At 38.5% G+C, this 13304-nt stretch overlaps 1 protein-coding gene across 18 annotated transcripts in view; it reads left to right on the top strand.

The window, feature by feature from the left end:
* Positions 1-35: 35 nt before the first annotated feature.
* Positions 36-13304, top strand: part of huwe1 (HECT, UBA and WWE domain containing E3 ubiquitin protein ligase 1) — a 49295-nt gene continuing 36026 nt past the window's right edge. For 10 of the 18 annotated variants that reach the window (XM_040047267.1, XM_040047272.1, XM_040047266.1 and 7 more), the window contains exons 1-18: positions 351-461; positions 2378-2447; positions 5588-5637; positions 5867-5936; positions 7301-7399; positions 7916-8122; positions 8263-8415; positions 8506-8568; positions 8737-8814; positions 8932-8979; positions 9068-9236; positions 9331-9431; positions 9669-9819; positions 9926-10053; positions 10138-10278; positions 10375-10480; positions 12910-13017; positions 13098-13199. In XM_040047267.1, coding sequence (XP_039903201.1) covers positions 5892-5936; positions 7301-7399; positions 7916-8122; positions 8263-8415; positions 8506-8568; positions 8737-8814; positions 8932-8979; positions 9068-9236; positions 9331-9431; positions 9669-9819; positions 9926-10053; positions 10138-10278; positions 10375-10480; positions 12910-13017; positions 13098-13199 — 1699 coding nt within the window. In that variant the 5' untranslated portion in view covers positions 351-461; positions 2378-2447; positions 5588-5637; positions 5867-5891. The other 8 variants (XM_040047259.1, XM_040047255.1, XM_040047260.1 and 5 more) reach the window with 8 other exon arrangements.

The following is a 13304-nucleotide window of genomic DNA, read 5'->3' as shown; positions in this document are numbered from 1 at the left end:
AGAGATTAGCAACCTACTTGGGTATTTTTAATAAAGGGTGTAAACATATTTTCTCATGGTTTTTTGATCTATGAATTACTGTACTATTATTATTTTAACATCTTAACATCCCACAGTTTAATTTTAGGGTTGAATACATTTGTTAATACAATGTCCAGTCTTTTTTCCACAAATGTCAGTAAGTTTGAATGCACTTTGATATTAAACTATATTTTTCAGAAAGCCTGGAGACTTTTGCTGTGTGCTTTCGTTTGCACATTTAATTAAAAAGTCGAGACTGGAAATGCCATTTACTTCCAATCTGAAATGCCTTAGCATTTGTTTTTGTTTTGTGTGGTTTTTTAATAGCAATTACAAGGGAGTGCCCTGTGTAAACGCAACAGCAGGTATTCTCGCGAGAACTAAACTGCCATACCACTCGTTAGTGCAAGATGGAGAAGCAAATGTAACACGCATTCGAGGTAGGCAGAAAGACTTATTCTAAAGTGTTGACACAGGGTTTAGCAAAGCGGTGATGGACGTCTGTCGTCCGTAAATTGCTGATTGCTTCTCGTCACGGGATCCGAGCCACCAAAATAGTGTATTTTTAATGGTAATGTATGCGTCTTTTGCAGTGTAAACCGCCATTTTTAATTTAGCCGTGATCCCATGGATAGAGCATTGTGCGGACTCGGAGCCCTAACGGCTAGCCGATTAGCTCGCGCGAAACCCTCAAACACAGAAGCCGCACACTTAACACGCAGAGTCATGTTCACTGTGTGTGGGTATTTGCACCCCTGTGCAAGTAATTCAAAGCCAGTTTTCTCCCTCTGTTGCGGCTTGTTCTCTTGGCGGGAATGAAGACAACTTGAGTCAAAGTGTGTGTTGCAGATTGACTTTTCGTGATGTGCTAACGTTAGCCGTCAAAGCTGAATTAAAGCCGAAGTAGCAAATGTTAGCCAAAAGTGCTAGTAAACCTAGCTAACATCAGATGACTAGCTGTTAACTTTGTCTACGTTAGCGCCACTACTGACTGATCTTTAACTGCGTAGCAAGCTACTTAAACAACACTTAAAAACAATGGGATAGGAGCTGAATGAACACGCTTTCAACTTGGAGCTAACTCAGTTAACTTGGGAGTAATAATAGCCTTTACTTCACTTTGTGTTTCGGATGATGACTTCAACATTCCATAATGTCAGCAGCTATAAATGCTGCAGGTTGGTTTTAGATTAAATGTGCGTTCATCGGTAGAATCAGCATGATTTCGTCAAAGAAAATATTGCACTCGGCTACATTTGCAAATTTTATTTATCCTTTATAAATGTGATGCCGGTGAGTCTCACTGTCTCATTTACATATACAAGTCTTGAGATCAAGCGGTGAAACCACTTGGTGAAAACATACCGAGCTGCTGAAATGTGAATATTTGTTACCTGTCAGATTCCCTTCACCATCTCATCATACTCTTAATCGCTGTTAATTGTGATGGTATGACAAAGAAGTAGACCACTTCTCCGTCATTGGCTTAAATCTCCCCTGAGTGCCTCATGGGTTTTTGTATTCTTTATTATTGAATCAAACTATTGCCGGGATAATTCATTAATGCCAGGCCTCAGCTCGCTCATTAAAGGTGATCAGCTTATTAAAGTATAAAACAGTTTGAAAGTGGAGATGTGACAAGTTTTTCTGCAAATATTTTAATGTACTTTAAAATCTGGGTAATTAGGGTAATTCTGTTCAGTGGTATGGAGGTTGTGATATTAAAGTACCATATGATTTAATGAGAGAGACTGCCGAAATGGAAATAGTTTTATGTGGACTACTACTCTCTCTCATGGATTTTTCATAAATAAAGTTCTGTTTGGTTGGCATAAATAAGGCATGCACATCAACAGCAAGTCTGTGCTGAACAGTGTAGTTTAATGGCAGACAAATAAGTTGAACTTGAGAAAATTTTAAACAGTAAGGATCTCTTGATTGTTGTCCATGTTTACAGAAAAAATAACTCCCATAGCAGTTATGCACACTGTCCAATTAGTAACAAGATATCAAAGAATTCAGTTTGTTTAAAAATAATGACTTAAGGAAGATACAGATAAGTTAGAAATGTCATTCACATGTGCAAAACCACATACATCCTGAAACCTGTGTATAAAAGGAAACTGTTAAGGCCCTAAAGTTAGAAAACTGGAGGTACAGTGAAACAGAAATAAGTGTTTAACTATATTTAATTTTACAAAGCAGAAAATCTTTCAGTTTTAATGGAATTCTTCCTGAAACACTGACATGACGGACGTTTGGAGAAATAGAGAGAGATGGTGTTTCAAGTGTCCAAGCAGTTCCATTTTCTTTTCTTCATTCAAAACTAATTTCATTGTTTGTCATATGTTTTCAGATTGTGTAAAGAAACAGCGTAGTAAATCAAGGATGAGAAAGGTGGAACCACTGAACCAGATCAGATTCTGGTGAGTACTGCCTCCCCCCCTTTCTTTTTTTCTGCTTTGACTGAACTGAGCTGGTAATGCACACTATACATGAAGAATATACCTGCAGGGATAAATTGATGTAACAACTTAATATCTGTATCAGTTGATTTTTGCATCGCCTATTGGCAAATAAGATGGTATTCAGAGATGGCAGTGGTTGATGTTTATCTGTTGTGTTAGAGGAGATTTCCTCGGGCTAAATGCTTTGGTAGTTTGAAGGGCTAAACGACATAAAAACAGTTCAGTATTTTTTAAAAAATAATGATTTCTTTGTCTTCATATGGCACAAAAAGCACTAAATGTCAAAAACAAAACACCCCCTATAGCCATTGGCAGAGTTTTGGCACATTCTAGTTTGCAATAAGAAGAAGAGGAGCAAGGTATTTCTGACAGTAAACACTTTGGTGTATTTGAAATGTTTTTCCGCAATTAAAACTAGCAGAAGTTATTGAAATTCCTAAATAAGAAAATGTGACCTTCTTTTCTGGTTCCATGTGGTTATATCTGTCTAACCAGAGGGTCTTGGTGAGATTTACTGTGATTTCTATTTTTCAGCCATTGTTCAGCTCTGAACAACTGGGCTCAGTGACAGTGTTTGTGCTGCTCATCATACCCAAATATTAATTTAGGGAAAAACCATAACCTCTCACGGGGTGTGTGGCGCTTTTGGAAACTTTTTGGTTTTATGTCCGTGCTGTAATCAATATTGGCAGACATCCATATTTATAATTTTAAAAAAACCTGTAAATACTATTTTAAATAATCACCAATATACAACCAATGTCAGTAAAATATCCACTGATATTGCAATAAAATATTTAAAACAAAAACATCCCTTAAGATAATGCCTAGATGTGGCAGGGGTTTAATTTAGTCCCCACTCATTTTGTGTAATTTGAATTTGCCTATCAATAAATAATGCATGAATAATTCAGATTAATTTGGTAAACAAATATAGTGCCAAAAGAAAACAATGCTTCCCTTTTTCCCCCCTTTCTTCTTCTTTTTTTTTTTTAATGACACTGAATTTTGTTGAATTAGGCATATGGAGAAAACTACACTTAAATCATATAAGCTATAATGTAGCACTGAGTAACTGAACAAGGTCGGTGTTCTAACATCAGTATGTTAGCTCTTAAAGGTTTGAATTAAGTACTTGCTTACTTCATCAGAGAAGTCTTACACACATAATGCAACAGTGAGTAATCTTAAAAAATATCAATGAACTAGACAATTAGCAACCTCTAAGCTTATTTAGCTGAAATAAAGTGTATACTCCTGACTTGTCCAGGTTTTGTAAACAGGCTTTTAAAAATTCTGATTTATTTATTTTGTAAATATTCATGGATCAAATACCTAAAGTTGTTTTGATGCAATGTGCTTGTGTTTTCTAAGTGTTCACGGTGGCTAGCACAATATTTTGATGCACATGTAAGTTCGTATGAATATGTCGGCGCTTACGCTGGTGTGCCTGGTATGCTTTCATGAAAATAACTTGAAGAACTGTGTCGACTTAATATGATAAGATGTTTTGGTGGTGCATCCCACAGAGGGCCCATTGCCCCGTTATAAATACGCACTGCATCGATACAGACAGCAGTGGCTTCTCATTCCCAGCCGTAGCGTTATTCACTTTTTGCACACTACCCACACTCATCATGACTGTGCCAAGAGCTAGTGCCTATGTGCTATGGAAACAGGCGGGGATACTGTAATACTCCGGACGGACGAACAAACTTCTTAATTGATTCGGTAGTCAATTTTCCCTTCTGCAAACTAAAAACAAAACTCGCAGTGTCACGTTAGACCAGTCCGACAATGATTCAGCGAGTTGTTCTGCGTTTCTGCTCACTGCTCAACTAACGGTAGCTAGCTCGCTAGCTAGCGCGTGCAACGACTGTAGCTTTAGAGCCAGGAACTCCGAGCCTAAGAAAAAAAAAGTCACGTTAGTGTTTCCAGGTATTTTGCACACATTCCTCTCTTTGTCGCTAGTCACCGAGTTGTTTACAGATTCATCTTAACTGGAGTAGGGCCAGCACAGAACTAGGGAGTGCGGGCTCCTTTTTGCGGCCTGTGCAGCCCCGACCTAAATTAGTCAAGAGTCAGGTCAGGACAGGATGGTGAATCTGTAAGGTCTGGTTTGACAGCTGTGCCACAAATGGTCCTAGCGGTTTGAATTTTGTTTAGTTACATTGTGAATGGTTATCGCTGATGACACGCATGACTTGATTATGACTTGGCTGACTTTTTAAAAAACGTTTGGTGACTTAGAATTTCAGAGGAAGATCGTTTGCTAACGGTACCGGTAGCTCGGTGTTAGCTGGTCAGGGGTTAACATCTCCGCAGCAAACGTTGCCGATCGATTCTGTCGCTACGTTGAGTTTTACAGGGGTTCTCGTTTTCTTAGACGTGTTGCTACCTGATTACAAACAAAACGCATCACGTTTATGACCTATAACTGCAGTGTGGGCTTTGAATAGGAACTTGTTAACGTTAGGTAAATAACGTAAAGCTATTACCGACGCTAGCTTGTTAGCTAGGTAGCTATAACTTTAACCTGTAAGCTTCGAGTCGTTTGAGTTTATGGAAAAGCAAACAGAGAGGCGCACTGTTTGGCTTAAATCTCCCCTGAATTTGAAAGTGATGAAACGTCGGGCTAATGTTTTAGGCCAATAAATGGGACCCAATATAATTTGATTAACTTTGTGTCGTACATTGCTCGCTAGCCGTCAGCTAATGCTCTGCCCGGTTTGCTTTGTGATCATCAGACTTTTAGAGAGCCTGAGAAAATGTCAATGTTTTCATCACCTTTTTAACCACTGGTGGTGATCAATCATTTTTTGCTGTAACAGATTTTCGAGGATTATCGCCATATCATCTACCTTTGCTTATTCATTGAGTGCCCTGCCAAATGTTGAGATTTGTAGTCGACTGTCTGTATTTTGTTATGTGTATTTCAAGTACATAATGTACGAATTTCCCTAGATATATAGCCAGCAGGTACTTTTTTTGTGTTATATTATGTACTGGATATTATCCAAATAATTTACATATTTACCTGGAGCATTTTTTAAATAACATATGGGACACTGTTTTGATGTAAGGTTTTGATTTTGCAGATAGAGCAACTGGAACATGCCCTTAAGTGGGCATTGCCAAATATTTTTTTGTAAGTATGTATCTTATTTTTTTTTTTAGTTTTTTTGTTTGTTTTGTTTTTTTAAGACATTTTAATGTTAATATTTCAATATCTGAATAACTGTTTGGCTGGGAGTATTTAGATATGTAAAGTCCAAATGTATATTTACCCAAGTGCTATAGAAGAATATCTGCATCACAGCACACTGAAATTCATTATTAGATGTTGTTTTATGGGTTACATTAACATTACTCAACAGGAGCAGCAAATAGAGATTATTGACAATGAAGGTCGACAGAAGCAAGTTAAAGAAAACACCTACGGAAGCTGTGAGTATATTTGATGCTGGCTGCGTTTTCTTTCATAGCTCCTAACCTCACTGCTGCCTAAATTGCATGTAGTTGGGATATTTAGGATGACTTTTCTCTAGCCAATTGTGATAAGAGTTCATAATGGGAGCAGGGCCTAAAAGAACTTGTTGAAGATGCTTCTTATTTTTATATTGTAAGAAATTTACAGTGTGTCATGTCCAAAAATGCGCGGGGGGGATTATGACTGCAAGCATGATGTGTACGATACAGTTGACAACTCGGATAACTTCTCTAGTAAAAATCTGGGAATTTTCTTATCTGTAATGTTTTGATAAGCAGGAATGGCTGTTATCCTTGTTTAATGAAACCCCAGTTAACAAAACTGGATACAGAAATAACTTTATTCCAATGCTATTAATTACTGTGGGTCTGGCTAAAACTGTTTTGAGCACCAAACATTTCTACAGGAAAAATTCTGGTATTTATCTTAGAAGGATCTTGAACTCTCTGAACTGAATTTGGTTAAATTGAACTGAATTACTTTAATGTTGGAGTTTTTAAGAATGGTAAGGGGTTAGAGCTGAAGACTTAGTACATTTAACAGCCATACTGTTGTTTACCTTGATGATAATGCCTGCTCAGCTGATTGCCGTGATAAGTAAACAGTGACAGGACAGGACACGTCTTGTAGGATTGTGCTATTCAGAAATGGAAGTATTGGTCAGTTAAACCAAGTAATTCGCTATGCTTTTTAACTGTTGGTTCAAAGATGTTGAACAGTCTTCCACCACTAGGCAGACTGCAGCACCCCTCACTTTTTTGAAGGGAAGTTGTAAACAAGCTAGGTGGAAAGTAAAACAAGTCACGGCCCTGCTAAAGCAGAGAATTCTAGCAGTACTTTGTTTTAGAAAATAAATGCCTGTATCTAAACTGTTTCAGAATAAAATGGCATTCAACCACATTTTGCACAAGGGTATTGGCATTAAAGAATGCTGTGGTGCTAGCATTGCTAATGTCAGGCTCACTTTGTTTCTTAAAGAGTGTGATTACCAGCTTAAAGTAGCTCAAATACACACATAGTATTTCTATGTACAATTTTAAGCCCAGTTCATTAGATTGTGCTCAGTTTGACTTTGACTTGCTTTTTGACTTGTTAATTGATCTTTTTCTTTTCTCTTCCTTCTCACATTTAAACAACTTGAGTGAAAGTATTGTGGGTTATTGTGTTTGCCCAGAGTTGTTAGTTCAGTGTAAATGGAGATTTTCACTGTCTATCAGCATAGATCATCTGTTTAGGGTGCTATATTGTGTTTTGAGAAGACTCATAAGGATCCAGGAACTGTGCTTGACCAAATATTTTCCTAAACCTTCTGCACCAACAGCCTGCTGACTGCAGGATACTTATAGAGAAGCTCAAGGCATGCAACGATGAGCAGCTATTGGTTGAACTGCAGCATATCAAGACCTGGAATATTGGCAAGGTAAGAAGATTAGGCTGAAGGAGAAGCTACTCCTTCAGTCTTTTATAAAACACAAACTCTTATAACAAGGTTCCCATCACTCTAGAATTGTGTGGAATATCATCAAATATATTTGAGAAATTTCACAATACCTGCTGACACAAGTTCATGACATCATTTCCGCACCACTCTCCTAGAAACATCTCCCTGAAATGAAATTATGTCTTAGCAAGTGTAGTAATAATACAGATTAACAGAATGCAAAAGGGAGTGGGGATTGAGAAATAAATTGACTTTGACTTTATTAAATTTATGAAAACTTATGAGCTACAAGCAAATATAAAAATAATTATGTATGAATGTCACTGGCACTTGCCATTGGTCTGACTTGCTGTCATTACAGAATCCTAATGGCCAGAAGTACTACTAATTTGAGAGTAGAATACAAAATCTAAAACTTTTTTTGGACATTAAATTAAATCAATGATATGTAATATTTGTTTGAAATTTGTTATTTTTTTTTATCTCTTTCAACAGTGTGAGCTTTACCATTGGGTGGATCTGTTGGACCGCTTTGATGGTATTCTGTGTGATGCAGGCCAGACAGTAGAGAATATGTCATGGCTGCTGGTGTGTGACCGTCCAGAGAATGGACAGCTCAAAGCCTTGCTTTTGGCAGTGCTCAACTTCACAGCTTTGCTTATTGAGTACAGCTTCTCTAGGCACCTTTACAGCTCCATAGAGGTATGGTTCAACCAATTCAGCTCTTCAGTACTACTGATACATATTTATGTTTATTTTTTTGTGCTGTGGATATGTCAGAGAAAATGAAGTTCACAAACTTAAATATTTCTTGTTTTATCTACCATCCACCCCCTTTACAGCACCTGACCACCTTGTTAGCATCATGTGACATGCAGGTGGTCCTGTCTGTGCTGAACCTACTCTATGTGTTCAGTAAGCGATCCAACTACATCACAAGACTGGGATCTGAAAAAAGGACTCCTCTCCTGGCCCGTCTGCAGCACTTGGCTGAGGTCTGGTGAACATTTGTCATTGTGATTCTAGCTGTCCCTCAAGAAGTGGAGTTGAATTGTTTAGTCTCTTTGTTCTTTTCTTTTCTGCAGAGTTGGGGTGGGAAGGAGAATGGCTTTGGTCTGGCTGAATGTTGCAGGGATCTGCCTATGACGGTAAGATTTTTTTTTTTTCTTTCTTTTTTTTTTTTGTGAGTGAGTGATGTTTCATAACTATCACCTACATATTACTGTTGGCCAGAAAGTTTTATGTTTCTAAATAGATGCTGTCAAAAACTATTAAATTACGCCTACTTATAAATTATGTGCATATTCCCACTGCAGAAGTATCCTCCCAGTGCCACCACACTTCACTTTGAGTTTTACGCTGAACCGGGCCCTGAGGTCAAAGTAGAGAGAAAGGTATAGGCATCAACATTTACTAAAGCAACCAAAGTAAAAACTGAATAATATTTGGAATATTCTGTTGACCACCTGACTGTGTCCCAATCATTTCCAAATGTCATATTCCCTCCGCAGACAAGTAGTAACACACTACATTATATTCACATCGAGCAGCTTGACAAGGTACAGTCAAATTAGAATTGCATCATTAACAGCTTAAAAGCCACATCTTGGCTTCTTGACCTAATACATAGCTTGTTTTGTCTCATAGATTTCAGAGAGCCCATCAGAAATCATGGAGTCACTGACAATGATGTACAACATCCCAAAAGACAAACAGACCCTACTGTTTACTCATATTCGACTAGCCCATGGTTTCTCAAATCACAAGAAGAGGTTGCAGGCTGTACAAGCCCGACTGCATGCTATTTCTATACTGGGTGAGCAGAAAGCTTTTTCCCAAGAAAGTGACATGATTTTGGTCCTAGTTTTATGTTCTAACCTTTTCTCTCTTTCTTTGCCTCTCCCCACCAGTGTATTCAAATGCACTCCAAGAGTCAGCCAACAGTATTCTGTATAATGGCTTGATAGAGGAGCTGGTGGATGTCTTGCAGATTACAGACAAACAGCTTGTGGTAAGAAAGTAATTTTTTTTGCCCCCCCTTTTTTTTTTTTTTTTTCCCCTTCAAGCTCGATCACTGTCATTACACTAAATGTACTTTCATTGTATTAATAAAATGTCTTTTGATGTGTTTTGTGACTGTGTGAGAAGATGATTACTTTCAGTGCCTTCTTTATTCTTAGGTCTGCACAATCTCTGTCCTTTTTCATTGTCTTTTCTCTGAAGTGCTGTATTGGATTTTGTTCTTCAGGATATCAAGGCGGCCTCTTTGCGCACTTTAACTTCAATTGTCCATCTGGAGAGGACGCCCAAGCTTTCCAACATCATCGACTGCACCGGCACTGCCTCATACCATGGCTTCTTGCCCGTGTTGGTTCGCAATTGCATACAAGCAATGATTGGTGAGAACATAGCAGAAATTATGACCCAAATTTTTAATGAGTGATGTGCAAGAAATTTGGTAAATAAAATCAGAGCTTTTAACCCCCCGCCCCCTTTGCTTTCTAGATCCTCTGATGGAACCTTACCCACACCAGTTTGCAACAGCACTCTTTTCATTCCTTTACCATTTGGCTAGCTATGATGCTGGAGGGGAGGCCCTTGTGTCCTGTGGAATGATGGAAGCCCTCCTTAAGGTACATACAGGCCCTATAGTACATCGTAGCCATTCATAATGTTGTCTTTAAGAAATATATCAATGATTATCTTGTACTTCATAGGTGATCAAGTTCTTGGGTGACGAGCAGGACCAGATCACCTTTGTAACAAGAGCAGTTCGGGTTGTGGACCTCATCACCAACCTTGACATGGCTGCCTTTCAGTCCCACAGCGGCCTTTCCATTTTCATCTGCAGACTAGAGGTTTGTTAGGCATATTCCTGACCTAGCCACTTTTGGATACAGTCACTCAGTCCTCTGCATTTGCTCATTCCTCTCTCTATCAATTTCTTAATATAGCATGAGGTGGACCTGTCGAGAAAAGAGTGCCCTTTTGTCATCAAGCCAAAGATCCAGAGGCCTAGTGCAGCAGTAGAGTCTGAGGACATGGACACAGACATGGAGAGTAAGTGAAGATATGGAATGTTTTGAACTTCAATAATATACCAAAAACTTGATTAGAAAACAACCAACCAACCACATGACGTTATGTTCCGTACTAACAGAAGATTGCTCTAAAAGGTTTTTTAAAACTTTTAACTAAAAGCACTTATTTCTTAAATCCAGCTTCACAGACAGTGTTATATCTGTGTCACATTTTGAGAGCAGGGCTCAATGGTGTATATTAGCCTCTCAGGGAGAGCATGCAGGCTATGTGCATGATGGCTCCAGGAAGGTGTGAACCTAGAACCTTCTTTCATGCTGTAGATGGTGCTAGCTTTTATTTACTGAAAAACACATACCCTGGATGGAATCTAGATTGCTCAGGCATGCGGATGGTATGGTAAGAATTTGTTGTCACCAAATTCTGTGACTCCTTGGATGGTGTCAAACATTCAGGCTGGTGCAGGTTGTATAATGATGAGGGCAATCTTTGTGGACCAGATTTAGGGCAACTTTAAACCTGTTATTGATTGAATGCTGCTGCTGACTTGAGAATTTTTTGTTGATAAACTCAACAGTGAGTTCTCAGTGCTTCACCGGCCTTTCCAGTCTTTGAGTAGAACACTTCTCGTTTGAAAAGAGGGTTGTTGGATGAATGCGGAGCTGACAGATCTTCTAAACGTATTGGGGTAACTCCTTTACAGAGAGAATGTTGGTGTTTTTGAATTTTAGTTGGCATCAGAGGAAAATCACGAGTTCCAAAATAATCAAGCACTATGTGAATGTGTTTGATCAAACATGGCAGGTGAACAAGGACATATGATTTCTTTTCCAAAAAGTTGATTCTTTTCATCTGGATGTAGCGTTTTCAGTGGGAGAAATGTTTCATCATTCATCCAAGTGACATCTTCAGAAGTCTTGACTTCTTGATCCAGACATCCAGATGAACAGAATCAAATTTTTGGGTTTTCCTTACCTGGATGATTGAGCGTGCATCAAGATATGGCTTTGTTGTAGGGCTGTTCGATATAACGATATATATCGGATGACGATATAAAAACGTCTATCGTTTCATTTTACGCTATCGTTTGTTTCTTGGTGTCGCAAAATAAACGGTTTATGGTAATATTTTTTTATTATTTTGATGGTCACTGTAGTGGCTATATTAATTTCTTCTTTCTCTTATATTTAATATAACCACACCACACTACAGACAGACAAGCGTTTGTTTTTATGCGTTGTCGTTAGCAACAACGAAGGTAAAACCACCGCGTGTCCGCTCTGTTTCCACATAAACCTTTCGCAATAAAGCTCCAGATCCTGTTGAGACTTTTCAATAACAATCACGTGAATCTGCGAGATGGATGATGCAGAGTGTTAACGAAGAGAAGCACAACAAATCAGAAATCACGGAAGGGGGGGTGTTTCGGGCCGAGAATTTTTGGTCCGCATTTTCCAAAGCGTACAGGGTACAAAAAACGTTTACGAAGACTGTCAAATTCGCAAAACAAAAAAATGACTCCGCCCAATCGTTGGCCCAGAAATGCGCCGACACCTCCCATTCCCCAGCTGTCTTTCGCACCGGTTATGGTCGGTGTTATACTTTCGTGGCCTCAACATCCGCAGTCAATGTCTTTGCTGCGGCTGTATATTATTTTAGCCACATTTATTGAAACCACTTAAAGCTGTAAGCTAATGATAGTTATATAAGAGCAGATGCTGCTGGTGCAATAAGCTGTACGTTGCACGTCCAATGGATGCATGATCTGATTAGTCGACTAATCGCAAAAATAATCGGTGACTAGTCGACTATCAAAATAATTGTTTGTGGCAGCCCTCTTGTTTATATACCCTGCTGCCTTTGTTGTTAGATGACTGTATGCGCATCAGTGACACAAGTGACACCCATTAAGACTAATGTACTATGCACTGAGTGATGTTCTGTTGCACTATGTGGTACAAAAAAGTATAGTGCTTTTAGCATTAAAACATGCAAACCAATTCTAGTAGCTCCTCCAAAACACTGAATCAATAAAGGGCCATTTCACCAAATGCCAAATACTAGAAAGGCCTGCCTAGTAGGGAAAATTGAAATATTTCTAAAACTTAACTTCTAGAACTTTTAAATACAGTTGTACATATTTATTTTTACACTATAATACTCATGTATAACAATAATGATGATGCTTTATACTTTTTTTTTTTTTTTTTTTTTTTTTTTAATTCTTTGTCAAAGAGCTTTTAGTCCTGTTTTGCCCCTGCTTATGTGATGACATTACATTAAAGTGAATACTGTATTCAGAGAGGGGATCATGCCTAACTTAAAGCTATGGTTTTCCTAATCAAGTCCTTGGTTGGTCGTGGCCAGATTTTATAAGCAGTAGTCTGTTTGTTAGGGTTATATAAAATATTCCCCTGTTGTTTATATGGAAACATTGTGAATTCTCACAGTGTCAGAAGTTGCTATGGAAAGCAGCCCTCGACCATCAACATCTTCTAGTTCCAGAGCTGAGGGAGACCACCGAGCACAGAGCAGCACTACTAACACGCCTCGTGCAGGTACGCACATCGCAGACAAATGAATATATGAATTTTATCACTCCTGCGTTCTTCAGTTTCTATGATTCTCATCTCTTTAGGTATGCAGTGTATCCCCCAGAGGGCAGCTCTGTTGAAGTCGATGCTAAATTTCTTGAAGAAAGCCATCCAGGACCCTGCCTTTTCTGATGGCATCCGCCATGGTGAGTCATTGGAATCCACTTCTTTTTTGTACCGATGAACTTGAGATCATACATCTTGTACTAATCTTGTTTACATATGTTGCTGTACATCTGTATTGTATTGTG

This window comes from Simochromis diagramma, unplaced genomic scaffold (assembly GCF_900408965.1).
Source record: "Simochromis diagramma unplaced genomic scaffold, fSimDia1.1 OVJJ01000387.1, whole genome shotgun sequence".
Classification (NCBI taxonomy): Eukaryota; Metazoa; Chordata; class Actinopteri; order Cichliformes; family Cichlidae; genus Simochromis; species Simochromis diagramma.
This window is presented reverse-complemented; position numbering and strand designations above follow the sequence as displayed.